Source organism: Mycothermus thermophilus, assembly GCF_041956435.1.
Source record: "Mycothermus thermophilus strain CBS 625.91 unplaced genomic scaffold VTJ04scaffold_5, whole genome shotgun sequence".
Classification (NCBI taxonomy): Eukaryota; Fungi; Ascomycota; class Sordariomycetes; order Sordariales; family Chaetomiaceae; genus Mycothermus; species Mycothermus thermophilus.
Window position 1 is genome coordinate 2,238,278 of NW_027191431.1, and position 26,117 is coordinate 2,264,394.

Here is a 26,117-nt window from a genome sequence, read left to right on the forward strand (position 1 = left end):
TGGTTGCTGCCGAACTTGGAGCCCCCGTTCGCGGACTGCACACTGCACCCTGAGACCAGATGCTGTGGTGCGGGATGCGGGAGGCGTGGCAGGGGCGGTCGTTCCTCCTCGAGGTGACAGCTGGTGGGGCATACATTGACAGCTGGCTTAGTTGCCTGAGGCAAGAACTGACTTGGTGGTGGGGCCAACCGAGTACCTGGGCCTAACGTCTGTGAGCTCAACCTCCAAACCTCCAAGCCACAACGAGCACTCTTTTCCAGCGGTTTCATTGTATCCGGAATTAAGAGTGCTTGACTACCTATGGCTTTTTATTATTTTGATAACCAGGAACTTAAAATTAACAGTTTCACGGCAGAAAGGTGCATACAGGGAACTCATTGTGTTTGACTGTGCCAGCATTCCGGCCCCAGGATTGAATGAGATGAAGGTCACTCCAAGTACTTGCATGGAACACGAAAGGTTCAGCATCATAAACGTCAAGATGACAGCCAAGAGGTTCCCGCCCCAGGAAGGGAATGACAGATAAGTGACCACAACCAATCATTAACACACAATGAGTCTTTCCGAACTTGGCAATTGAAGAGAAGGCTATTGACGGTACCTAAGGCACTGACATCACGTCCCACAAAGGTACAAGAACAGCCGTTGAGTCCAAAGATCCATCACCAAGCCAACGCAATATGACCCATCACGCCCAGTCCCAACCTTACAACATGAATATGCCCATTTGTAGTCTCTTATCTCTCCCTCTGTTCTTTCTCAATCTTGTGACCTAACTGCCACTCCCCAGAGGAAGACATGCAGCAGTCTAGTGAGACTAAATCACCAAGATATGCGATGCCCTGTCTGCCTGTTCCCCGTGTCCCATGACTTCATTTCTGTGACTCAAGCCAACGCAACGCAAAGTCCATGTCCACCTTCCAGATCCCCCAAAATGCTTTTCCGCGATATAAGCCCCAGCAACACTTCCGCGACTCAAACCAACTCAAACCAACGCAAGTCCGTTTCCGCGACTTCAGCTGCACCAAATTGCGTTTCCGCGACTGAAGCCATCCCAAAGGTCACAACCTCTTAATTGTCCATTCCGCGACGCACTTCATGCGCGGCCAAAGCCCACATGAACTGGCTACACCAGCTCAGCCAGGGCCTTGGCTTTGTGCTCTTCGACCGTTTTGACGAACGTCTCATAGGGTGTCAGCGTGCCGAGAGCCCGGCGCATGTGGGTGTTGACAATCTGCAGGCCATAAACGTAGCTGGCATTGACCCAGCCGAAACTAATAAAGGTTCACGTCAGCTCCAAGTCCCACCAAATCTTAGAAAAGAGAGGAAACTCACCCTTCCTTCGCAACTCCCTTGAAATCCAACCCCTGGTTGCCGTATTCAGCGTCGACACGGTGCGGATCAATAGGCCGCGTCACGTCGTACTTCTCCACCACCACGCCGTTGAAGTCGACAAACGCCTTGGTGATCATGAACAACCACTTGTATGCAAGCCGCTCGGCCTCCTCCGTGAAACTATAACGGTACAGGCCCGTCCAGGCAAGCATTTGCTGTGGTGCCCAGCCATAGGGGTAGTCCCACTGCCGGTTAGGCCGCTCGAGACCTACCTCGCCACGGCTCTCCTTGGTTCCCGACAGCAGACCACCAAACGCCTCAAAACGTGGAAGCGCCTTGGTCACCATTGCAGCAGCCTGTTTCGGGCTGCTCACACCAGCCCACAGAGCCCAGAAGGTGGTGGCACTCTCGTACGTGCACTGCTGGCGCTTGACGGTGTCATAGTCGAAATACATGCCCTCTTCTTCGTTCCAAAGGTACTTGTCGATGGCCAACTTGCGACGCTTGGCCCGGCGGTCCCAGATGGCTGACGTCTCAACGTGGCCCGGGGCCATGCTGCCCACGCGGTACTCCTCGGGGATCTCGAGCTTGTCACCAAACACATTACGAATGGTGCGCGCAATGTCCGTCTCATACTTAAAAAGCAGGGAATTGAGATCGATGGTGGCGAGGTTGGCGCACACGCCCTCAAACCGGTAGGTCGTGTCGTGACCGGACTCGCGCACAGCGCGGTCGTGCATAAAGTACTCGTCGAGCTCGGGCTCCTTGACGTGACCGTAGTTGTATGCCTCAACAAACTCGTCAAACGTCATGCCGTGCTTCTTGACGTACGGCTCCAAGACGTGCACGAAATGGCCCCTCTCCGTCTCGGGCGGCACACCCAACCCCTCGGGCCGGTACCTCGACAGGCCTGTCACCGGGTCCAGGCGCGGTTCCGCCACCCACACGCTATGGTACTCCTTGATTGCTGCCAAAATAGCCGTCCTCAAAAATTCCGTGGCTCCGGGTTCGTGCTTGATCTTGTCGTAGATGCGCAGCGCCATGTCGGTCAAGAACGGCGGCTGGGACCGGCAGAGGTAGTAAGAACGATTGGCGTTGAGGATCTTTCCGTAGTGCTTGATGCAAAAGCAGAAGTTGAGCACCATCGACTTGGCGAGGTCGACCTTCTCGTGAATCAACAGCCCCAAAGACTCCATGTAGCTGTCCCAGCCGTAGAGCTCGTTGAAGCGGCCTCCCGGAACAACGAACGGCCGGCCCCGCAAAGTCTTCTCTCCCGTCTTAGGGTCGATCACCTCCTCCATGTCCAAAGCCAGAATGCCCGGCTTGGCGTTCATGTCGCGCACCAGCTCCGGCGTGATCTTCTCGGGCAGGAGCTGCACATCAAGTCGCATCTCGGGCCTTTCCTCAGCAAGTTTCTTGTAATACTCGTACTGCTCGGGCGCTCCTCTTGGGATGTAGATACGGGGCCGGGGGTCGTCGGTCCAGTCCTTGGGATCACGAGCAGCCACCTCGATACTCGACGCGTCGAGGCGTCTTGTCAATCCCTCCCAAAAGTGGTCGCGGATCATCCGGGACAGCCGGTTGACGGGGTTTTCATTGAGCCTCGCTTCGTCAAGAATGATCTGCTTACGACCATATTCTTTGGCGAGCGACAGTTCCTGGAGCAGGTTGGAGAGCATGTAGGTACCACGAATATCGAACCGGTTGTGGCCATTGGAGGCTGCCGTGCGCAGCGAAATGACCTGGAAGGCAAAGCTGTCAGTCAACAAAGTCAGGGACAAGACATGCCACAATTATGTTCCTCTACCCACCTTGGGACCGGCGTCTTCGATGGTGATTTGCATGTTCCCATCCGTGTCCTCCTGCATCTGCAGGCTCTGAAGCGTCGGCTCGACCTGGATCAAGAACTTGCGGTTGTGAGGAAGAGTCGACTCATCTACACCGGTACCGTCAGCATCATTCAGTTCAAAGGTAGGTTGTCAACGCTGCTTCTTACCATGGCTCCCCCGCCTATACGGCTCGTGGGCGATCATCTTCTCCATCTGCCTCATCAAACCATTCTGTGTCCAGCGGATGACCAGTCAGCTTCCCCTTCTCAACAGTCTTGCTGAATCCAGGATTCCCAGCAACGGTAGAGCATACCTGTGAGTAGGTGCGCTGCCTCGGGCCGGCGCGATTGTTCCTGTGCCGCTCCTCTGTGCTATAGTAGGTGCGGGCATCGTCGTAGACATTCAGGTGCTCGTCTGTCGACCCTCGCGGCTTAGGGGGAACAGCACGCGGGGGGGGCGTGCTTCCCACAATATGGGCTTCGGGATGGAGAGGCATGGCTAAGTCGTGACGGAACAGTGTGAGGTGGGTGAGCCGGACGAGGTTCTGATATACTTTCGGAGGACAGAAGCCGGCTGCGCTCGCTCCTGTCCCACGGAGAAGAGTTCTCACGGACCGGGTGGTCGAATCACGACTGGCTTCTCTCTGATTGCCGTATTCGTGATCTTCGTCTGGGGGGTTCGGTTGGTTGAAGTTGGAGAGAGCAGGTGGGATCGAAGTAGAGCTTTGTCGCAAGTTGACTCGCCTACGTCAACTCAACGTTGCTTGCCCCGAAATGCTGCGTGACGGTCGCGGTGTGATATGAGAAGGATTTGAGAGAGAGAGAAAAAGAAACGAAGAAGAAAAAGAGTCGAGGTTTTGGTCGGGGTCGGGGGGAACCGCGAAAGGTCGAAGCTGCACAACAGGAAGTGTGCAGGGGAGCTTCAGGTCCGAGATTGCGCTGCGATCACGCGGACCCAAAAAATAGAAGGACTAATCTGGAAATAGAAATTCGAGGTTCAAAGGCTTGAGAAGAGCAGAATCCGCAATTGCAGCTTGGGGGTTCCGCAGCTGTTCCTTCCTGAAGTTGTTGCTAATTTTCTTAAGGTGGTGGTGTTGAGGGCAGGTGTGTTTTGTACCTGGAAGCCCAAGGCCGAGAGAAATGCGGTTGTCGCCGCCCGGCTCCCGTCGGTCTCTCCGTTGACGTACCTCTGATGGAGGGGCACCTTAAGGCGACGCCGAAATCGCAGCGGGAATGCAACCCGGTGACACGTTTTGGAGGGTGTCGACAAAACGATAAGGCAACGGCCTCTGACTTGGAGGCCAGTTTGATGTGCTGGTTCGACGAAATGGCCTTGTCAAGAGCATGCTCGGTGTATATAAACACGAGCTTGCTGGAAGCTTGGGAGCGGGACAATGTGGAGATGGCGAGCTGGGTGGCAACGACATCCTCGACTAAAGTATTTTGCGATCTTGACACCGTCATCCCTGCGTCTGCACATGCTATCGGGTTGACTTGTCACTTGTATATTGACTTCAGCTTGATGTCTGATGATCTTCATATTTACATTGTTGCTAAGTTGGCCTAAACTTGACGTTGAGCTGGCGTCACTCTCTCGGCTTCGCCCTCTGCTGGCAACGCCGGGAATGATACTTGGACGCCCCCGCGATGCGACTGAGCCCCCCCTCGCCCTTGGGGGTTGAGATGGACAATGTTGTGAGATGTGGGCTCGCTGTGCCCGATCGCGGTGGAATGCAACCTGACGCTGGCGAGATGGGGGTAGCCCAGACCCGCCTTACTATGACGACGTTCCAGGACAATCTCGGCGCTGGGGTTGATATCCCCACGCAGTCCTGTATATATACCGTACCCGATGTATGTATGTACATATGTACTTCCATACCCAGATTTGCCAGTGCTTAAATCCGAGACCTCAGCCCTGCATGGTAGCTGGGTTTGCCCAGCAAGTGAAACCTATCTACCCGATGGATCGACTAGCGGAAACAACATAGCTTCCTGTCGTCTGGCTGGGGGAAGAGCCAGCAAAACAGACCAATCGATCCATTGATTACCGCCTGCAAGCTTTCAGAACGCGTCGCGTCGTCGTGCATCGATCCAGCTCTCCAGAGTAATGGATATTCCGCTGCTATGACCGGACAAGACGGACGACTAACATCCCACGGACCACTTACACGAGCTTTCAACAAACACAAAACCCCCAAACATCCGTCCAACCCCGTCCAAGCCAAGCAACCCGACATCGGCAGAGGTCTCACCGGCGGTGACCAGCCTCTCCATCCATCCCTTCAGCCTTCCCGCGCGACTTTTCGCTTTTTCCTTAGCTCACCCGCTGCAGCTCGAGGTTCACATGACTATTGTCTCAAGCGGAAGTCGTGCAGAAGAAGCGTGGGACTAGGATTCCAGCCCCATCCGGCAATCTCCAACCAGACGGTCGGCGTGGGGGTCTTTGGGAGACAATGGTTGTTGAGAAAGGGAGCAACCCGCTACCAACATCTTTGGACGACATGAGAAGCGTTGCGCTCTGGAAAACGGCGTCTGTTTGCATGCGCTGTCTTGGGTTGCGATTGCTCGATGCTTAAGTCCTTACATTCCTCTGCTTAGTCAACTATATTGAACTGGCATGGAAATCATTGACCGCCTTCAACGCCACGTTCCTTCGCTAGATGCTCAGCCGGAGCCCAGTCCGGCGCGCTGGATCCTCACCGACTGGGGAGTAGCATCTTGAGCTGCTTCGAAAGCCCACAGCCATCACCCTTCGCTCAGTACACTGAAACTCGAGAAACCATTGGTATCTACCTAGGTATCATATACTCTGTCATGAAGTCCAGGAATTCCGAATTAACCCTCCACTCCCATAGCTGCTGCATTAATGTCGTACACCGCCCGTGGATGTATGCTCATGACCCTCTATGCGTCAAACAAAGAATACCTCATGTAAACAGGGGGGGAAAGCCCGAAAACACACAACGCCCGGGTTGCCAGAAAAACATCAAAAGGAAACAGACTCCTAATACTCGTCATCCAACTCATTCGGATGCTCCCACTTGATGGGATGCAACAGCATGCTCCTCAAGCACATCCGCCCCGTACTATCGGGCCTCTCTTCCTCGAACCTCCCTCCCCTCAGCGTCCCCGTGCCGGCGCGCCCGCCGTTAGGCCCGCGGCCGTCAAACTCGGGGTAGCCCAACCAACGGCGCCACAGCAGACCAGCAAATTCGCTATGGAAATACCAGGTTGTGCCCTTGTGGTGGTGCTCGTTGCGTAAGCCAAATGGGCTGTTGCGGCCGTTGGTCGAGTGGTCCCGCCCGCTGTTGAATGCATGATCAACAGCGTCGATGTCCCACTCGCGGTCGATCGAGACAGGGTGGGGAGCGTAGACAGCCTTCATGCCGCGGTGAAGCGCCACCGTCGCCGGCCACATCTCCGTGAAGGCCGTGTGGCGCAGTCGCCAAACCTCCTCGTGCATGGCCAACAGCAGGCGGCGGCTCATGCGGGAGGCGGTGATGATGGCGGTCCGCCGAGGGGGGATGGGGAGCTTTGTGTTATAGCCCGTCATGTCCCACTCGAAATACCAGCCCGAGCCTTCCGGATCGAAGATCGGGTTGAGTGTGATCAGATCCGCGTCCTCGCCCACGCCGCACGACCAGTCATCAGGGCCACGGCATGATGGGGGCATGAAACTATGCCCGTTCTGCTCGAGCAGCAGCGGCTCGCGCCCGGTGAAATTCTGAGGACCAAAGATGCGAGATCGGCCGTTTTCCCGTGTCTCGCGCTCCACAAGTGCCGTGAAGTTTTCCCAGCTGCCGTGGAGGAACGGGATGTAGTACTTTGCAGAGCGTTCCCAGAGACCGATGCGCGACTGGCTCCGGGCCCACCGTCCGAGCCGGTCGAACAGCTCGTAGTAGTTACCCAAGAACCTCATGTCCAACTCCCAGTTCCAGAAAAACTCATATTCCGGGTGCTGGTACGCAAAGTACTGCAGCGGCATGTGCGCGCTCCTGTATACGCCGTGGATGTCGTCGTTTGCGGGGTTCGAGAAGCCGCGCCTAAAGTCCCCCGGGTAAACCAACCGCATTTGCTCTTCCGACCAAACCGTGCAGATGCTGTGGAATTCCGGTGGTACATTCTCGTCCAAGATCCTTTGGACCGTCTGAGGGTCGGACCAGATGGGTTCTTCGTTGTCCCGAACATGCAGGAGAAAGTGGACATCGTACTCGGCGCCCGATCGCAATGCCAATTCCGATATTAAAGCCCGGAAGTTGAGCACAGTATGAAACGTCCATTGAAACCCGGTATAAGCGCGGACAACGATGGCGGTCCGCGGGATCTTCCTCCTCTTGTGTTCCGCATCACCATCCTCCGCTCGTGTCACCGACGTGGTCTGCGTGGTCGGGAACACTCCAGTTCGCGTCGCCACCTCCCCAGAAAACCGATGCTTGTTGGCCTCGTAGCATCGGTTTTGCACCTCTCCCCAATTGATTGAGGAGTAATCAATCTTGCCCGTCCGCTTCCACACCGCCTCGCTTCCAGCCGATTCGGTATCCAAACCAACCTCGACACCGCCCTCTTCGAAGCTGTACCCTAGTCCGTAAGGCCCATATCTGCCAAACCTCTCGAAGCAAATGTCGTCGCGCATGCCGAGCACACGATGCGAGCCCAAAATGGGGTCTGGCTGACCCTGAATGATCCCATTGTACGCGTAGATGTCAGGGATCGGGATCGTCTTGTTGGCGTCCAAGTAGCATGGCGAAACAGGATGGTACTTGGCAGTGTAATCGGCCGATTGATAGTCCGGGTAGGGAACATAAGGCGTGGGCGTCGGCAATGCAGTAATGTGTATCGTGGTGGGGTAGGGGGACCTCTCTCCCGGAGCTAGGGGAAACTCGGGCCTGTGCTCTCTGGCGGGCACCAGGGCCTTGAGCCCGACAAAGTAGCCATCGAGGCTGGTAAGGGAAGGTCAGCTCGTTGTCGTGCGGTCGCGAAAGGCAATGTTGGCTGGAGGGGAAGGGCGATGCTCACTGTCTGAACCTCAGCCAGGATGGGAGATCTATTCTCCACGGATGAGGGTAGGCATCGCGATCTGACTCTGGGGCCACCACGATTTTGCCTGGGAGGGAATTATTGGTTACGCCCCCATGGAAACCCGATGGCGGCTTCGTAAACTCGAGCAACCTCGATTTTCGTAGTCCGGGCCTCGACGAGGTGTTTGTCAGGGCGATGCAGAGGAGGCCGAGGATGGTGAGGCCCCAGAGAATGACCCGGCGATACAGGCAGTGCGCAAGGAGAGCCCGCACGCGGAGCCTCGTGTTTGGCTGAGTGCTGACGGCGAGAGGCAGCACATGCTTGTCCTTGTTGGCGAAGAGGCGGCTAGCGAGTGAGGGGCGCTCCATCGCCGCGCATTGGAGTTGTCAAAGTCCTGCCTCGCTGGAGACCCGGGAGCGCGCGCGTTGGGAGAGAGGTTGAGGTTTGCGGCGTCAAAAGATAAATCTAGGTGGTTGAAGAAGATATCGGCCAGCTGAAACTGGAATCTTCACCTCATGCTCAGCGGCCAGTTAGTCGGTGGCGACGGAGCCGCGCCTTAGCCCTTTCGAGGTCGAAAATGCCTGGGGACGCGTTCTGTTGGTCGGGAAAGCCCCCGTCCGCTCCTTGGCTGCACAGGGGTTTCCAATAGTGTTGTGTCTCCGCGCTTGTTGTTTTCAGCCTTGCCGCCACTGTCGAGCAGAGAAAGTGCGGCCCGAAAGCGAGGATCAGACGGCACTTTGGAATCTGGGGAGGAACGACCAAGATGAGGAAGTCGAGGAGTGGGAAGATGCGAAGGGTAAAGCACGCCATCAACCGTCCATCAGCAGCGGGCCTGGCGATGGGGACAAGGCTGCATTGATGAACTGCGCCAACTGCGCCTCGCTGGGCTGGTGGGTTGGTCGTTCGTGCCGACTGCCAAGCCTCGTAAGGTGACGCTGACAGCCACCCCAGGCTGATTTCGGACATGTTCGGACTTTTCGCACTGGGCCCAACTCTTGTTTCTCTGCGCAGTCAATCAGCCAGCGGACGGGAAAGTTGTTGGGCGAGCCGGGATACCGGGGTGCAAGGTGTGAGACATTCAGAGAATCAGCTGAGTTAATTGTTTCTAGAAGCTCCAGCGTGTGGCGACAGATGGCAGAGTCCCACGCGACGAGCAGTCTGAACCAAACCGGGTGATACCCGACCCAGCGGGCAGTGAAGGCGGGGAGATCTGAGGCGGGTGTGGCTCCCGTTCGGGACTTGTCAGACAATCCCCCTATTTTGGGACTGATGGTCGTCTGCGCATTTCAGCTACCTGATTTTCTACTTCATTGGAATGAATTATTTTGCCCATTCTTCATGCCGTGTCTTGGAATCCCAATTCCTCTTCCAAGGGGATCTGAGACGTTTACCCCGGGAAACCCAGGCGCTCACCTGTGGACGTCGCACAGCCTGGGTGTTGGAACTCGACCGGCAGGACAGACTAGACTTTCGGCGATTGACGTCCGGGTACACCAAGGCGATCGGGGCCCACAACCCGATCGATGGCTTTACTCTCGGCCGGCCCGGACCCGGGCCCGATCCTTGGCGGGCGGGCATTGGGTGGTCTGGTTCCGGTATGTTCCATCCCACAGCCTTGAGCTGGTAAGGATCACAAACACCATTCCAGCTTGTCAAGTCGTCCGACGAGTTGCAAACAACCCACCCCGCCGGGTCCCGGGTCGTACGAGCCAGGCGCAAACGATCCTACAATTTGTTACGACGGGTAACTCTTAGTTGTCGATATCGGGACCCATTGATCTTGGATCTTGTGGAAACAGGGTTGGACATGCCCGTTGGAGGGCCTACGGAGTACGGGATGTTCACAAAAGTTACCAAGGTACTTTCGACCAGAGCACCTAAAACCAATGTTGATCACGCGGCGATTCCGGTCCGGTTGACCGGAGCCTCAGCCATAGATTGTCTTACAAACCTCTCTACTAGTGCTGAGCGCCTAGGTACAGAGGATGCACCTTGTCACGCCTGACATCAAGCCACTGATGCCGCGGAAGCCTGTCTGAAGAGGCCGACTGTAGTGGAATCTCCAGGGCCTTGGAGCCGTCTTGAACCATCAGACGGTCAACAACAATTTGACAATTTGGAAGCTATTACTACAGCCAAACCCCGAAACCCCAAGCACTGACCGTACAGCGGAGGTTGTTCTACCGGAACCATGGGTCTCGACGCTGGAGGGACTTAGAGAGACTTAGAGCCTTGGAGCATTGGTCATGATGATTCAAGATTCAAGAGATAACACAACCTATCTATCTGATAAAGATTCACCAACTGAGCCCAAGTTAGTGTTCCAAGGACTAGAGTAGCTTAAGGTAGGTAGATATTGGGCTTCTCTAGAGCACTGACTTGATCGCTGTCTTTGGGTGCTTTGAGTGGTTTTCTGTTTTCTAGATGTGTCTTCCAAGGGAAAAAAAGACTCAAAAGGAAAACATGGACAGAGAAGATGAACATAAACTGAAATAAAAAATAGTACGAGAGGACAGCACGAAACGTTCAAAGTCAATAGCACTAAGAAGCATCAGTCAATTTCTCAATTTGGATTGATTCGTCTTTATGGCCAGGACACCAGTATCTTCGTATCCGATGGCTCGCTGTGAGGTGTCGATGTGTCCGCCGCACGTGAGAAGGAACCAATTCCTGATCAGGCAGGTGCAACTCTGTCTCTCGAACCCTCACACCCACCAGAGCTGCAACTTGATGAAAATTCCAACCCAAAACCTGGAAGTTGAGGCGAATCACAACGCAGATTTCTATCTTCTTGTTGTCGACCAACAAATTGTGTTTGAACAAATGGAGGTTGACACCTCGACACCACCAGGCATGATGCACCTAGAGTGGCGGAATTCCACCTCAGATACATACCATTTCTGGAACGCCAATTGTTGTAGTGCATCCACAGTACTTCATAAGAAGTCAAAACATCTTGTTGAAGTGTGGTGGTTTGTTAAGCCTAAACAACCCGCGTTGTATATGTCAGGAAGGCGAAAGAAGCCGTGCAGATGGCGACATCGTCAAACACCACGGCCGGCCTGGATTTTGATATGCAGTCAATACCGACGCTCTCAAGGTCACCATCCATTGCTTCCCCGTCATGGATCAAGGCACATCTTCCGCAAGACGCCGAACTTGCCATCGACAGAATTGCCACTTGGAATTGCTGAGTGAGCTACCATGTAGTTCGGTCGTCGACTGACGACCAAACACTCTCAATGTTTTTTCTTTGCTGGCTACACTCCCAAAATATCACGTCTACGGCCGGCTCCACACCTCCGAGACATCCGCCGTGTCCCCACTTCTCCGCCGGCTTGGGACGGATCGTCCGTATTTCAGCCTCGGGGAGGCAAGGCGAGTCGTGGCGTTGGGCCGCGAGCTTCTCCTCCGATGTTAGCGCCATGACAAGTAGGGCGATAGCTCCGGCAACTGGTGGCACATCGGGGGAAGCTGAGAAGAAAAGTTCTTGGGACCCGGGTTGGTCGGACTGGTGTCGCGTGCTTCTGTTCAACCAAGCTTCCAGGCGGCGGGGCGTATCGGGCCATCCCAGGGGGCGGCCAGCCAAGACGCTGGGCAATGACGGTTTAGGAAGCTCTGAGTGACAAGCAAGGCTTCTGGTTGGCTGCCCCAGGATTAGAGTGGCATCCCCGGAAAGCCAAACAGTTATGTTTAGCGTCCTGGCGCTTTGAACTTCCCGATGCCCCAAGACGGCAGAAGAGCGCCGGAAAGCTTCGCCAAAACTCCCATGACGCGCCCAGCTCGGCAGTTGATCGGCATCTTCGATCAGACAAGGGAACGCGGCTGCCAACACATCTGAGACGAAGAGAACCACCTACTGATGTCTGGGACTGCCGCGGCTGTGGGCTGAACACCAACAAGAAACCTCGGGAGCAAGAGAAGAAATCCGAGACAGGAACTGGGCATGTCGTGCTGGGCTCCAATGAACCGGCATTCCGGTCCCCCAATCCCCGTCCTGATCGGCGCGAGGGACGGATGCCATGGATACCACGCTCGGTGTCGCTGGGGGTAAGAGGATCGAAGAAAGCGGATCCCTACCGCCTGCTATCTCTTGGCACCCTTACTCCGTCTTGGAAGGTGGGAAGCCATCTGATGTCTCCCACTTTCCAGAGGAGGGCATTTCTCCTGCTTCCCTGGTGCGCGGCGGATGGGGCCGGAGGCGAAACCACTGATCGCGTCTCGATGCGGTCTGATTGCTCGCTCGACCATCAGATGTCCCCATCCTCGAAGGGGAGTTCGGGGTTTGTGGAGGGGGCAGGCGTATAATCTCTTGCCGTCTTCCCCATGGCAGGTTACAGTGGTCACGCACATGCATGGAGCATGGAGCGTCTTGCCGACGGCATGGCAACAGTCGAGCGTGCAACGTGAATGAGATAATAGTCTAGGTAGGAGGTATATTAGCTGGACGCGTCAAGACCGCGGCTCCCCTCCCTTCTTCGAGCTCGAGTGTTTTTCCGCTCGCCTTCCTGCTCTTCCTCTCTCCATCCCTTGGTTAGGTAGCCAGTGTCCTTGCTTGACTACCATACAGAAGAGCTTCAATCATGGCGTCCGAACCCACCAACGCCGCCCCCGTTGAGGAGGTGCAGGCCGTCGACAAGGACAAGGAGATTGCCCTCGCCCCCGCCGCCTCCAACAGCGAGGAGAAAGTTGGCCTGACGGCCGACGGTGAGGAGCCCACTGAGGAGGAGCTCCAGACCCTTCGCCGTATCCCGGACAAGATCCCCTTGAACATCTACACCATTGCCTTCATCGAGTTGTGCGAGCGCTTCTCGTACTACGGAACGACGGCCGTCTTCACCAACTTCATCCAGCAGCCGCTTCCTGCGGGCTCCACGACCGGTGCCAGCTATGACATCGAGAATGGCCAGGCCGGTGCCCTGGGCAAGGGCCAGCGCACCTCGTTCGCCCTGACCACCTTCAACTCGTTCTGGCAGTACACAATGCCGCTGTTCGGTGCCTACGTCGCTGACAGCTATCTCGGCCGTTTCCGGACCATCGCCAGCGCCCTCATGGTCGACATTCTTGGTCACATCATCCTCATCGTGTCTGGTCTTCCCCCTGTTATCAAGAACCCCAACGGCTCTCTGGCTGCTTTCGCCATCGGTATCGTCCTTATGGGTGTCGGCACTGGCGGTTTCAAGCCCAACGTCAACCCCCTGATCGTTGAGCAGCTCGACTTGGAGCGGATGGTGGTTAGGACCCTGCCTACCGGCGAGCGTGTCATTGTTGATCCTGCTGCTACCGCATCGCGCGTCTACCACTACTTCTACCTCTTCATCAATATCGGTGCCCTGCTCGGCCAGCTGTCCATGGTGTACTGCGAGCACTACGTTGGCTTCTGGCTCTCATACACCCTCCCGACCATCATGCTCTGCTTCTGCCCGCTCGTCATGCTCTGGGGTCGCCGCCGCTACAAGCGTGTCCCGCCTCAGGGCTCCGTGCTCGGCCGCGCCAGCAAGCTCTTCCTGCTCGCCAACAAGGGCCGCTGGTCCCTCAACCCCGTGACGACCTGGAAGAAGCTCCACGACGGCACTTTCTGGGAGAACGTCAAGCCCTCCAAGTTTACCCCTGAGACCAAGCCGGCGTGGATGGACTTCAACGACGCCTGGGTGGATGAGGTCCGCCGTGGCTTCAATGCCTGCGCTGTGTTCCTCTGGTACCCTCTGTTCTGGCTGTGCTACAACCAGAGTAAGTAACTCTTGCCTCCATTGAAAAGGCACCAAACATGGCTAACTCTCGTCTCAGTCAACAACAACCTCATCTCGCAGGCCGCCACGATGCGCGTGGACGGCGTGCCCAACGACGTGCTGACCAACCTCAACCCCTTCGCCCTCATCGTCATGATTCCGCTGCTCGACACGGTCATCTACCCTGCTCTCCGCAAGATCCGGATCAACCCCACCCCTCTCAAGCGTATCGCTGTCGGCTACTTCGTCGCCGCCGCCGCCATGGTTTGGGCCTGCGTCATCCAGTACTACATCTACAAGAACAACGAGTGCGGCTACTACGCCAACGGCAAGATGCCCGACGGCACGGAGCGCGACTGCGCGCCCACCGACATCAGCATGTGGGCGCAGTCGGGTTCCTACATCCTCATCGCCTTCTCCGAGATCATGGCCTCCATCACTTCGCTCGAGTACGCCCACTCCAAGGCCCCGGCCAACATGCGCTCCATGGTCCAGTCGGTGGCGCTCTTCATGAACGCCATCTCCTCCGCCATTGGCTTCGCCCTCGTCTCCCTGGCCGACGACCCGCTGCTCATCTGGAACTACGGCGTCATCGCCGTCCTTGCCGTCATCGGTGGCACCCTGTTCTGGATCCAGTTCCGCCACCTCGACAAGGAGGAGGACCACCTCAACATGCTTCCCAAGGGCGAGGTCGGCAACGTCGTTGCCGTTCCTCAGGCCCAGGGGGAGGAAAAGAGCGAGTCCAAGGCGTAAAGAGGATATAGGTCTTGAAACCCGGAGGTTGTGTGGTGTCTGCCGGCCCAATGGGCCGAGCTGTTTTAGTCTTATCAAATGTATTGGTAATGAATGGCTGTGACAGATCATGAGTGATGATGTCGCGGCGGGGTTATATCCGGTTTGATCCAGTTCTGCGAGAGGGATTGTGTCTCGGAATGCGGATGGGATGTGTTTCGTTTTTTCCTAGTTTTGATACCACAGCTCGTTTCTGCAAGCCGAATACCATGAAATTGAAAAGGATGGGCAGGCTGCCCGGGTTTCTCTCCAAATCTTACCATCGGCGGTCCACATCCAACGAATGCGTCCATCCTGTGCTGGTTTGCCTATGTGTGCTTGTGCTCGTAACTCCTGGCGATCTCTCCTGGACACATGAGCTGCTTGGGCTCCTCATTAATCCGACCGAAGGGCGTACCGGCCGAGGTGAAGCCGAATAAGCATTCGGCATTGAAGTTCGTCAACCCTTACGTGATATACGCCCGATACTCATGCCCTTGATTGCTCCTCGTAGCATTGTATGTATTACAGAGGAGCAGGAGGATGGATCTGACGGAAAAGGCTGATATCACAACTCAGAAATACAATCTACGAGACAGACAAGGGGAATCAAGGTACACAACTCATCATGAGATCTGACAGATGAATAAATAGATGGATAATATAATAGCTTGCAAAGAAGAAAAGGAGACCCGGAAATCCATTGAATCCTCAGGTATTCCATCAATCAAGAAGCAACGTACTACAACCAAACCGAGGCTCTTTCTCTCTCTCTCCCTCTCCCTACGCCTTCTGCTCTTCTTTTTCTCTCCCTTTTTCCTTTCAACACACAAGGCATCTGTTTTGAATCGTCCCCGTACCCTTTGCTAGTTTCTCATATTCCATCAAACAACTACGAACCGGGTATCCTGCACGAGCACTTATTCTCTTCCTCTCCTCAGACCTGGATGGATGGCATGGCTCCGCGATCTGGCGGTTGTGCTTGGGTTCCCAGCCGGACCCCAATATCATCAACGTAAAGGCTCATCCAGTTCCAGAATCCCTCCAGGTGCCACAACCAAGAAATCATAAAAAGCATCCACCAAGGAAAGAACAAAAAGAGATATCCAAAGGCATTTCCAACCAAAAGTGTAAAGATGAAGAAACGAACTGAAGCACGAGAAATAGATAGCCCCTCCACCTCCCCCGTTTCCCCATCATTCAGCTTCTCGTCATCATCCAAAACAACCCGACAAGGCAACCTACAGCCCCTAGGCATCACAGGCTAACCTAGACAGACAGACTCATCACACCCCCTTTCAGGAAAACAAAAAAAGTTAAATCGGACTAACCGGGAAACTCCTCCCCGCCGCCGCGGCAGCCGCGGCACCCAAATCACCGCTCCCCGTCCGCCTCAACGCATCCCTCATCGTCTCGACGGCAATCTCTCCATTCACCACGGTCCCCCCGGTCGGCGGCAGCTGCATGCTGATCAAGCTCGCGGGGCTGCCCAGCGGCGGGACCACCCGCAAGCCGGCGGGGCTGACCCCCCTGGCGGCGGAGGGCACCAGGCGCGGGGACGAGGACGAGGCGCACGAGGCCGCGTCGCCGCGGACCGAGCCCGACTTGCTCCTCGGAGGACTGGTGCTGCCGGGCCCACCTGAAGAGGAAACGGGAGAGCGGACGGGGCTCGGAGAGCGCTGGCGCACGGCGCTGCTGCCCAGCCCGAGGGAAGCTAGACCCGCGAGGTAGATGCTGTCGCGAGGCGAACCGCCTGTGGCGGCGGCAGCGGCGGCGGCAGCTTGTTGCTGCTGCTCGGCCTGGACGACGTCGGCGAAGGAGATGAAGCTGAGGCGGCGGACGTCGGTGGTGTCGAAGGAGCCGTAGTTGGAGGCGGTGTCGGCGGTTGTTGATGGAATGGTGCGCTGGGCGGAGAAGTTGGCGAGCTCGTCAGCCCAGGAGGGTGGTTCGTGAGGGCTGTTCAGAGGGGCACCTGCAGCAGCAGCGGCGACGGCCAGTGAGGCCGGCTGATGGGAGACATGGGTGATAATCTCGACGTTGTCCGGGTCGAGATGGTCGTCGGTGATGGCCTCAGAGGAGGCGTCAAGGACGGGAGGGATGTAGTTTTCGGTTTGAATATGGGAGGGGATGGCGGGCGACGCGGGGAGGAGCGATTCCTGGACGTCGCGCTCAAAGATCTGGCTGTCGGCAGGCGAGGCGAGGCGGGGAGAGGAGGCCATACGAGGAGACGAGGCGAGGCGCGGGGATGAGGTCAAGTTGCGATTGGGAGATGATGGCGACATGTAAGGATGGTCGGTCCGGATGGGCGACGCCGCGGTTTTCCTCAACTGGGCGGCGGCCTTGTCGGTCGATTCCTCTGCCTTCTTCTTGCCGAAGCCGAAAAGGCTGCGGCGCTTCTTTTTCTCCTCAGTGCTCTGGTTGGCTGTGTCCAGCGCGGGCGGATCGGCCAGGGCAGGCGCTGTTGCGAGACTCATGGTGCCGTTCTACGCTCGAGAGTCTTGCGACAAAGCGTACAACCTGGTGGTGTTTGTGGGTTCGTGGGGTGCCGTGATCCAACTGCCCGCTTTCCTTGGATGGGGCTTTGCTGACTGTTCGGTTCGTCCGATGTCTCGCGCGCGACCGGGATCAATGATATCAACAAGATGTTACTGGACGGCGGATGATTCTAAGATGGCGGAGGCAGTTGCGCGGCCTTTGGCGAAACCCTTGGCTCGACGTGACGAAGGGAAAGTTCGCAACCAGGAGTGTGACGGCGTGTGACCCGGGGGCAGAGTTCCCGATTCGCCGCAAATATATCGACTGCAGAGTGACCAGTCTTCGGAACCAATACCAAGTCGCGACTCAGCAGGACGGAGACCTGTCCTACCTTGGTTTCAGGGAGCTTGGTAGGGCAGGTAAACAAGGAACAGACAAGGCAGTACTAGAAGACAGAGCGACAAGAGAGAGCGATGTATAGGTTCCAGGGGATGTTGGGCGAGGCAGCGTTTTGTTGGTGTTGGTGCTGAACGAGGCCTCGACAAGGCGTCTCAAGGAGGCCGCAGATGCGCGCGGGTGTGATGGCGCAGGCCAAGGTATGACTCTGTTTCCTTTGTCCGTTCCTGGATTGGTTCGGGATTGTTCTGCAGGGCGCTGGGAGTTGACCGGCGCAGGAAGGTTTGGGCTTGTTCCCCTCAGTTGTCCCGCAGCGAGCAGCTCGATGGGATTGGTTTGTCTGGCGCAAAGACAGGAGGCCTGCAGCGCGTGTGTGTACTCGTAGGTCCTGTCCTCCGTATGTCCAGTACAGAGCTAATACAGCGAGGCGCAGTCAAAACACAGAGCTGCAAGGCTGGGATGAACACGGGGACTGCGATGTTGGCCAGGACCGAGGAAGATAAGGCAGTCAGTTTATTGTAGGCGACAGAGAACTAGGAAGGCAACCTGCCCTCTTTTTGTTCTCGCCCGCGTGAAGGGAGTGACTGTGATGAGTCCGGTGACCTCGGGAGCGCGGATCGCGAAGCGACAGGGAATGACGCTGCCGGTAGCGGCACATTTCTGGGGATGTCAGGCTAAAAAAGCGAGGGGCACCAGACCTGTTGTGCGCGGCACGACGTAATGCAGCCAATTGCCAAGATAACAAATGCCGCTGAAAGCGTGCTTTTCCAAGCAGAGCAGTTCCCCTTTTCGTCCCTAGCCTCCGTCCACCTGAGGATCCATACGGGATCTCCTGTTGGCATCGCAACGGTCATCCTACTGATACTGGCCACCTGCCCAACACAAACGGGCAACTCAAGGTTTGCCTCCATGCGTTCCTGGGAATGAAAATGGGAGACAGGTTCCGAGCGCGTGGGCTGATTCGGTGTCAACAAAACAAAGCATGAACCACATGCTGCAGCCCCTGGGCTGCGCCCTGTAGGCGGATTGCTGTGCTTGGGGATCTGCCTGCTGCTCGCATTGATCACGGCTCAGCTCATCCATTCCTGGCGTATCTGGAACGCTCCCCAAAGAAAGTATCCGGCCCTACTCAGGACTTCGGTATGGCAACAGTAGGTCGGCTGCCTGTTCCAATTCTGCATGTTGTGCAGTGAATGTTGTACGTCACCCTGCCGACTGCCACACAGCACAATTGGTGTTGTTGAGGATCGACCTGAAACATGGTCCTCGGCGAGGGAAGATTGCACGCGGCACGGTCATTGTTCCAACGACGGGAGGCATAGTGGCCAAGACGTCAGCCGACGACTCGCTTCTCTCCGTCATCTTCCAGCTTGTGGGACTCGGTGCATATGTGCCGGAGTAAGGTTGTCCAAAGCTGAAAACGATTATCTGTGCTGCTTATGGAGGTGAAGTAGGTCGTTGATGGCAACCAAGAAGCCATCGTGCGTGTGTGTCAGAATGGCCAATCGAGAAACGGCGAGGAACACGACCTTCGCAGAAGGAACGGAGGGTCAGAATGTACATGATGACCTGGGAGGAGGCAGTAATAGCAGAGATGCCTTAGGTCCTTAATCGTATTGCTGGGCTGAAATAAGGAACGGAATGCATGTCGATTAGGTTTACAAGTAGGTACTTGTAGGCAGCCTGATACCCGCCGACGCAACCGGCCGAGAGCCCCCGTCAACGCCGTCCCAGCCCGGAAACGGGCCCGATCCACCCCGCGATGGTGGGGTAGGTTTCGGGCTGCCGCTAATTGGCTCAATCCCTCCTCCTCTCACGTGACACCTGGCAGCGGCCCGCCGGCGGATGCCGGACGAAAAAGTCAATGTGGGAGGTGCAACTCCAACGACTCGTCGTCGTCAAGCTATGCCGTGAAGAGGGTGGACGGCCTCACTGCAACCGGCCTCGAGACCATCCAATTGCAGACCGAGTGGTGCCGTTTCTGCCATTTCCTTCTGGCAGTAGACTGGGCACCCTTCCAGGTTCTGCCCCTCGTTCTTCCCCGTCAAAAATTTCTCTCGCACCTCGACGGCGCCATACCTTTTGAAACCCCTCCACATTCCCTTGTTCGGCCGCACCCACCGCCATGGAGGCCCTGTTCTCGAGGCTAGCAGTCTCTGGCTGCTGGCGGACTGCATCATCAGCTATCCGTCAGCCCACACGAGCCATCCTCGCCACACAACCGACCACGACACCGTCCCAGGTTCGAGGCAAGGCCACCGGTGCCCGGGCACGACGAGCTCTTAGAATCCCACCGCACCCGTCATTTCTCGGTTCCAACAACACCACCGCCGTTGCCACCGCCGATACCGCGGCCACGGCCAGCCCTCCCGCCGACGAAATTATCTACAATCCTCCCGAATCCGCCGCCTCCGTCTACCACACGCCCCTCAAATTCCTCCCCCCATCCGACCCCCGCCGCCGCGCCAACCTTGACAAGATCCTCTCTTCCTCCTCATCATCATCACCAACATCAGCCCCCTCCGCTGATGTCTTTCCCATGATCCAAAAGCCGCCCGTGCTCAAGCCGCGGCACCACCTCACCATCCAGGATATCGAGGAGATGCGGCGCCTGCGAGCCGAGGACCCCGTCAAGAACAGCGTGCTCTCGCTGGCGCGGCGGTTCAAGTGCACTACGCTCTTCGTGCTCATGTGCTGCCAGGCGCCCAAGGAGCACCGCGAGAAGATGAAGGCTCTCGAGGAGAAGATCAAGGCCCGGTGGGGTCCGCGCCGTCGGGCAGCCAGGGAGGAAAGGGCGAGGAGGAATACCATGTTGTATAACGGCGAATTATGAGACGAGAGTCTGTGAGCAAGAGAGATCTGGGCTGTGGCGATATGCTACCGCACTGAGGATGAGGTGTTGGTTTCATGGTGGAGGGGAAGGGGGAATACCCGGTGGGATATTCCAAGGTCCGAGCGACGCCATCCTGGAGGCGAATGGTGTTTGGGGAGTTGCAAAGGGAAGTGATGGCCATGCTCCTGCATGGCCTGCTCCGGGCTCCTTTCAGATAACTGAGCAGGTGAGCGACGGTACAGGAAAACGTCGATATGGGATCATTGAATCCCAAGGCAGGAGGAGATGGGATGTCATGTCGATGTCAACTGGGGACGATATGTCCAGTGTATACATAGGCCATGAAGCGAAAGGATAGAAAAAGGGCGATGACGACTGCATCTCCAGTTTCTGCCACTGTATAATGCAATGTATTTTGTATTTATGTAGACCTAGGTGTTTTCCCCTCCGCCAGTGACGCTGTCCACCATGTCACAATCCGCTTTCCTTGTCTTCCCTTTTTTTTTTTTCATCGTTCATAGCCAATTAAAGAGACTGATACTCATGAAGGAACCCTGGGGAGCAATTTAATAGCCCCCGAGAACATACCCATCCGAATGTCCGAAATCACCGTCCCCTGTATTGTAGGCAGAACTCCACCACCATCCTCAACCCCCTTGAACCTTCTGTATAGAGGTGCCCCCACCGCGTACCTACCTACTTCCCCACCTTCTTATCATCAACAGCCCCGTTACCTGCCGCCTCCGCGGCTCGCTGCCTATCCAGCTCGTAATCCTTCTTTGATGGAATCACTCGCTGGCACCAGCCACACCAGCTGCGGCGGCGGCCCTGGAGCTCGCGGGCGAGGACGTCTCCCCGGACGCGCTCGTCCTCCCACTCGGGCACGCAGGCCCCGACCCGCACCATGCGCACGCGCATCTTCTTCACCACCCCGCCAATGCCCTCCACCTCGTGCCGGTCGTAGCCGGGCTTGAGCGCGGGACTGGGCGTGCGCCGCTGCTGCTGCTGGTAGGGGAAGTCCAGGGAGGCGGCTAGGCCGGCTGTGGTGTTGTTGAGGCTGAGGGTGCTGGTGGCGGCGCTGCCGGGGACGCTGAGCGATGTCGTTGTCGCCGCCACGGACGACGCCGGCGTCCAGAACGTCCCGGCGACGGAGGATGCGCTGCTGCTGGCGCCGCTCGGGGTCATGGCGATGGACTGCTGGTAGTGGAGCTCGGCTTCGCGAGCGTCCTCGGCGTCCCCGTCCATTTCTTGCTCCTTCTCGCGCGCCGCGCAGCAGCCGCTGCCGCGCCCGCAGACGACGCCGCGGTCGCCCTCACCGATGCCCGTTCCGAGCCCGCCCAAGACGGAGGTGTATTGGTTACGCCACTTCCAAATACTGAGCGGAGAGGGTCAGTCAAAGGGAACGTCATGATCCGCAAGAATGATTGGTGTCGGCAGGAGTAGCCCTTACCCCTTGTATTCGCTGTCATCGCTTCGAATCGACCTGCCACAGGGCTGGCAGAGCCAAACGCCCGCCGAATCACACGTGCACATGGCCCGCTCCATAAGATCCGAGTCGATTCGGACTTCTGGCCCCAGCTTGGGCCTGACTAGCGATCCCAAAGGCGCATTCACGCACGGGTCGCAGAGGCGCCGGTGCCGGTCACGCAGGACGATCGGGGCTGGCGGCTTGATCGCGCAGTTCTTGAGGGCATATTAGTCCTCCGTCCACAGCGCCCATCATCAGGACCGAGAGATGTCCACGCAGACTCACCCGACAAACGACGGTACCACACCGGCGGCACTCGGCCACCAAGTCACGGGCGCACTGACCCGATTTTCCCGTGTACACAGACCTGGCCACGTCCTGCATGTAGTACCAGTTTCCGGCGCGGGCGCGGTAGCGCAGGGTCTCGTCCGGGTCGACAGGGAGGTCCTCGTTGACGCAGCGCAGGGTCGAGGCAAGCAGCATCTTGCGGTACTGCAGCAGGTTCTGGCGGATCTGGCGGCAGGTGCGCGACAAGCTATCGAGAGTGTTCAGGTCGAGGGACGACGCCACCGACATGATGATACTGTTTGGGGGTGGTGGTTGCCACCACAGGGGTCAGTCGACATGTTTAACATCAGAGATAAGCCCCTTTTTTGCTTTGGGCGGTGGTTTTGCGACTGCGCAGATGTAAGGGGTGGTTGACCGCCTACGGGTAGCATCCCAAGGCCCGCGTCATGGCGTTGTTGTTCGGGTTCTCCCTGACGGCGTGGCCGTTGGTATCGGCATCGGCGTCGGGATGGGTGTTGTTGTGTCCGTTGACGGCCGGTCGTTGGCCCGGAAGGCCGTCGCCGATCACCCGGATGTTGGGTACCGGAGCTGCATCCATAGTTCCGTTCCGTAACGGCTCGGCGCCCTGCTTCTGGGCCTCGCTATCGGGCTCGCCCAAGTCGACAATAAAGGCCATGGTTTGAGAGGATGCGAGCTCCCGGGAGTGATGTTTGCGGGTGGCTGAAGGTTATCACGGAGATGCGAGAGTGGCCGAATGATAACGTTGCGGTCAAGCTGTTACCCGGTACCTTACTTATCAACCGGTCGAGGGGCCGCTTCGAGGGGCTAACCGCAACAAGATCCACGGACCAACGTCAATGAACAAAGCAGGAAACGTGGCGGTATCGACGGGGGAATCCCTCAAGCAAATAGATCATGTGCAGAGAAAAACAGAGGTGGCATTCATTGTTAGCATTGATGACCTGGCATGACGCGAGAACGCCGGTGGGTTTGGAGATAGTTTTTACGGCTTCCAAATTGTCACAATCAGGGCAACGAAAGGGTCAAGGCCAGCAGCATGAGGCGAGGATGCTCTTCAACATGGCAGCTTCGGGAAGCGTTTGGAGAACAGCACAAGCTTACCCCGAGAATCAACCCCACTTAAACTGACGCAAGTGGACGCTACCCCACATTCTCGTTAAGATTCAAGCGGCAAACCTGAGGCAAACACTAACAAGGCCCATCATGGCACATGACCTGCCTCCCGCTCTTCAAGATCTCAACGGTGAGGATCTGGTTCCGAGAATTGATGATGAGGGTTGGGGGTTCTCAATTTCCGTTGGCCTGGGGCCGCCGGGGGACAGGTTTGGTTTTCTGTTTCGGGATGGATGCAGTATCACGAGAGTTGAAGAAACTTCCAAGAGGTTTTGGAGAACTGGGATGCTGCAAAGTTGCAAGCTTGGAAATGGCTGATGTCTTCACTCGGTGCTGCGTGTAGGTAGACATGAGGTGTTTGGTCTCCGAGGGTTAGGGTCGACTACCAAAATCCCGCTGGCTCAGGTCGACTCAAGCCACTTGGCATTCATGGACCTCACCCCGGTGGTGTCTTACCACCGAATCTGCCCGGGCCGGCATCAAGACTTCTTGTACCCAGGCAGGTTCCAGGCCCCAGGCTCCAGGCTCCATGTTGACCGCCATGTAATAGGGCTGTGTCGGTGCCAAAAGTTGCACATCAATGATCACTGATAAGAAACCTGGAAGGTGATCCTATATGTCGGTAATGTAGTGTTCCATCGTGTCCGGAGGATCGGTGAGGACTCCCTGCTTCTTCTCCCTGCGGCCGTGGAAGTATGCTGACAGATGCTATCTTTGGCACACAAACGATCGTCTCTGGTGCCGACGGCAAGGAACCGGAACCGACGGAATGCGACATGGCGTCCAACAAACTCCAACCAAGTTTCTTGTCAGGATCTGAATTGAATGTCCATCGACACTCCCACCTACGTGAACACAACAGAAACGGACTCGCTTGGATCCCCTCCGTATGAGAGCGGAGGTATGAGCCACAACACAAAAACCCACTCGTTCGGTAAACCCGCAAGCCTTTTTCCATGGTGGTGAAGGCTCATACGGCCGCTTGTCCCGCTAAGTGAACAACCCCTTGGCGGGCGGCAGATAGAAAATCTTTGTGGCGTCTTGACGCAATCGCCGTCAAGAAAAAGGAGAAAAAATTGGTGGCCAGAACGGCCGCCACTCGATAGCCCTGTGAAAACCGCCAGTTTACCCGAGAACACACAAGTGAGCGCTGCCGCCGAAAGGGTGCGGGACCCGAACGACGTGGGCGATCCCTCTTCCGGCCGCCGCCTCTCCCGTCCGTCGGAGTCCCCATCATCCCGCGAGGGCTTTTTTGTGATTTCTACCTGGCTAGCTTGTGACCCCTGAAAACTGCAGTCGACAAAACGACACCATTGGCTCACGAACGGACATGGTTAGTTGCCCAGCTGAACCGTATCCGCAGCCAAGACAGACCAAAGACGGACCCAAATTTGGTCACTGCCCCTGGATTCAGCCCTGGATCAATGGCTCCCCACCCTGATCAGCCTGGTTGCAACGTTAGCTATGTACCTTATCGCCGGTTTTCCTTTCACGGTCAGATGGAGGGGAAAACAAACAATCGCTGACAGCGAGGACAGATCTATCGAGGCAATTAACGGCAGATTAATACTTCCCTTCCGGAGGACGGGCTCACATCTCCTGATGATGACGTTTTTTCACTTGTGCCTCGGGATGCCTTTGAAGATGGATGGAATGCCCATGTCCCAAGGATCCGGCCTGCTCGTGGATCACCGAACTCGTGGGAACGGGGAATCTGAAGTATGTGCGCCTGGGCCAAGTGGGTTTTCCTCGCGAGAGAACGCTTCGAGATTCCTTCTCTGGGCCCCAGCACTCCGCCTCAAGCAGCCAGGTCTTCGCTGTTCGAAATTCTTCAGACAGAGATATGAGGAACTCGTCAGCTCCGAACTGGAAGAACTAACGGACCCTCTTTTGCCCGTTTTGTCCCCGGTCTAGGAGGAGCCCATGGTGGAATTGGCGGACTATCGAGTCGCAGCCAACATCAATAAGCCAAGAGCTGTGATCGCAGGCAACGCACAGATCGCACGCTTCTGCTGCCCAGTGAGGCACGCCATCAAGGCCCCTCGCACTGAATACTTGCTGGGAGACCAGGGTGGTATCAAGCGCGGGTCGCTTCAGGAGGACCCTCTAGTCCACTTCTGCAATGTGACCCTGCTGGCTGCGTGTCAGCAGTTGTGTCAGACCTGAACACGAGGTGTTTGTATTGTTGGTCGAACATATTATCCGAAGGATGTACAACATCAAGGACAGAGGCTCGTAGTTCTCTTGCGTGTTATTCTGTTTTCCCGAAGGTGATTTACTTAGGCCATTCGGAACATAATCTCTTCCAGCATTCTTGAAGGCGGCTCGAGGACAACCTGGCCAGCTGCATGTCGCATCCCAGCTGGTGGGGGGACGTGAGCTTGCTAGCGCGAAAGCCACATGGTTTGGACCCAGGGGCACCTATCCCCTTATCGTTGCTTGGCTCCGCTGGCGCGCGGCAGGCGGATCATCGCTGAGCTGTGAGCTGTCACCGCCGAGCCCTCAAGGCTCTTCACGCTAGCGACCTTGGACCCAATGGGCTGGCTGTTATCCCGGGCACCACTCCCACTAAGTATCACGCCCTCCTTCACCTTCTCCTCTCCCACTTTTTTCCCAACTTCTCCCACCACCACCAGTACCACCACATCGACACGACCCGACGACGACAACCCCTCACTCACCACCGTCTTCCGTGGCCTACCTTTTGGTGATCGTGCCCTCAAAAGCGGTACGCGGCACGGACTCGGCAGAGGGGCATCCGTCCGGGTGACAGCTGAGACTACGGGGTGCTTCGGGACCTCACCCCCGTCAAGGCAAACACCACTTTGAATTTGGCCC

The 26,117-nt window shown here is 56.8% G+C and overlaps 14 protein-coding genes across 14 annotated transcripts; 7 read left to right on the forward strand and 7 right to left on the reverse strand.

Annotated features, from left to right (window-relative positions):
- Positions 1-59: 59 nt before the first annotated feature.
- On the forward strand, positions 60-1,075 carry VTJ04DRAFT_7868 (uncharacterized protein; the record flags this gene model as incomplete). The annotated part of the gene is made up of 2 exons (XM_069366241.1): positions 60-113; positions 734-1,075. 2 exons carry the CDS (start codon positions 60-62, stop codon positions 1,073-1,075), a joined length of 396 nt encoding a protein of 131 aa, XP_069217196.1.
- A 51-nt stretch (positions 1,076-1,126) lies between these two features.
- Positions 1,127-3,660, reverse strand: VTJ04DRAFT_7869 (uncharacterized protein; the record flags this gene model as incomplete). Its single annotated transcript, XM_069366242.1, has 5 exons — positions 1,127-1,274; positions 1,336-3,077; positions 3,147-3,271; positions 3,332-3,395; positions 3,478-3,660. 5 exons carry the CDS (start codon positions 3,658-3,660, stop codon positions 1,127-1,129), a joined length of 2,262 nt encoding a protein of 753 aa, XP_069217197.1.
- Positions 3,661-5,667: 2,007 nt separating this feature from the next.
- On the forward strand, positions 5,668-6,101 carry VTJ04DRAFT_7870 (uncharacterized protein; the record flags this gene model as incomplete). The annotated part of the gene is made up of 3 exons (XM_069366244.1): positions 5,668-5,696; positions 5,827-5,951; positions 6,022-6,101. The coding sequence occupies 3 exons, from the start codon at positions 5,668-5,670 to the stop codon at positions 6,099-6,101; spliced, it is 234 nt and encodes a 77-aa protein (XP_069217198.1).
- Positions 6,102-6,170: 69 nt separating this feature from the next.
- Positions 6,171-8,553, reverse strand: VTJ04DRAFT_7871 (uncharacterized protein; the record flags this gene model as incomplete). The annotated part of the gene is made up of 2 exons (XM_069366245.1): positions 6,171-8,106; positions 8,183-8,553. 2 exons carry the CDS (start codon positions 8,551-8,553, stop codon positions 6,171-6,173), a joined length of 2,307 nt encoding a protein of 768 aa, XP_069217199.1.
- Positions 8,554-8,704: 151 nt separating this feature from the next.
- Positions 8,705-9,151, reverse strand: VTJ04DRAFT_7872 (uncharacterized protein; the record flags this gene model as incomplete). The annotated part of the gene is made up of 1 exon (XM_069366246.1): positions 8,705-9,151. One exon carries the CDS (start codon positions 9,149-9,151, stop codon positions 8,705-8,707), a length of 447 nt encoding a protein of 148 aa, XP_069217200.1.
- A 3,617-nt stretch (positions 9,152-12,768) lies between these two features.
- VTJ04DRAFT_7873 (uncharacterized protein) lies at positions 12,769-14,667 on the forward strand (the record flags this gene model as incomplete). The annotated part of the gene is made up of 2 exons (XM_069366247.1): positions 12,769-13,915; positions 13,973-14,667. The coding sequence occupies 2 exons, from the start codon at positions 12,769-12,771 to the stop codon at positions 14,665-14,667; spliced, it is 1,842 nt and encodes a 613-aa protein (XP_069217201.1).
- Positions 14,668-14,774: 107 nt separating this feature from the next.
- On the reverse strand, positions 14,775-14,999 carry VTJ04DRAFT_7874 (uncharacterized protein; the record flags this gene model as incomplete). Its single annotated transcript, XM_069366248.1, has 1 exon — positions 14,775-14,999. One exon carries the CDS (start codon positions 14,997-14,999, stop codon positions 14,775-14,777), a length of 225 nt encoding a protein of 74 aa, XP_069217202.1.
- A 340-nt stretch (positions 15,000-15,339) lies between these two features.
- VTJ04DRAFT_7875 (uncharacterized protein) lies at positions 15,340-15,555 on the forward strand (the record flags this gene model as incomplete). Its single annotated transcript, XM_069366249.1, has 1 exon — positions 15,340-15,555. One exon carries the CDS (start codon positions 15,340-15,342, stop codon positions 15,553-15,555), a length of 216 nt encoding a protein of 71 aa, XP_069217203.1.
- A 67-nt stretch (positions 15,556-15,622) lies between these two features.
- Positions 15,623-15,943, reverse strand: VTJ04DRAFT_7876 (uncharacterized protein; the record flags this gene model as incomplete). The annotated part of the gene is made up of 1 exon (XM_069366250.1): positions 15,623-15,943. The coding sequence occupies one exon, from the start codon at positions 15,941-15,943 to the stop codon at positions 15,623-15,625; it is 321 nt and encodes a 106-aa protein (XP_069217204.1).
- Positions 15,944-16,001: 58 nt separating this feature from the next.
- On the reverse strand, positions 16,002-17,159 carry VTJ04DRAFT_7877 (uncharacterized protein; the record flags this gene model as incomplete). The annotated part of the gene is made up of 1 exon (XM_069366251.1): positions 16,002-17,159. One exon carries the CDS (start codon positions 17,157-17,159, stop codon positions 16,002-16,004), a length of 1,158 nt encoding a protein of 385 aa, XP_069217205.1.
- A 2,522-nt stretch (positions 17,160-19,681) lies between these two features.
- On the forward strand, positions 19,682-20,389 carry VTJ04DRAFT_7878 (mitochondrial 54S ribosomal protein mL58; the record flags this gene model as incomplete). The annotated part of the gene is made up of 1 exon (XM_069366252.1): positions 19,682-20,389. One exon carries the CDS (start codon positions 19,682-19,684, stop codon positions 20,387-20,389), a length of 708 nt encoding a protein of 235 aa, XP_069217206.1.
- Positions 20,390-20,447: 58 nt separating this feature from the next.
- Positions 20,448-20,747, forward strand: VTJ04DRAFT_7879 (uncharacterized protein; the record flags this gene model as incomplete). The annotated part of the gene is made up of 1 exon (XM_069366253.1): positions 20,448-20,747. The coding sequence occupies one exon, from the start codon at positions 20,448-20,450 to the stop codon at positions 20,745-20,747; it is 300 nt and encodes a 99-aa protein (XP_069217207.1).
- Positions 20,748-21,085: 338 nt separating this feature from the next.
- Positions 21,086-22,821, reverse strand: VTJ04DRAFT_7880 (uncharacterized protein; the record flags this gene model as incomplete). Its single annotated transcript, XM_069366255.1, has 4 exons — positions 21,086-21,764; positions 21,840-22,072; positions 22,143-22,440; positions 22,568-22,821. The coding sequence occupies 4 exons, from the start codon at positions 22,819-22,821 to the stop codon at positions 21,086-21,088; spliced, it is 1,464 nt and encodes a 487-aa protein (XP_069217208.1).
- Positions 22,822-25,814: 2,993 nt separating this feature from the next.
- On the forward strand, positions 25,815-26,108 carry VTJ04DRAFT_7881 (uncharacterized protein; the record flags this gene model as incomplete). The annotated part of the gene is made up of 1 exon (XM_069366256.1): positions 25,815-26,108. The coding sequence occupies one exon, from the start codon at positions 25,815-25,817 to the stop codon at positions 26,106-26,108; it is 294 nt and encodes a 97-aa protein (XP_069217209.1).
- Between the last annotated feature and the right edge of the window lie 9 nt (positions 26,109-26,117).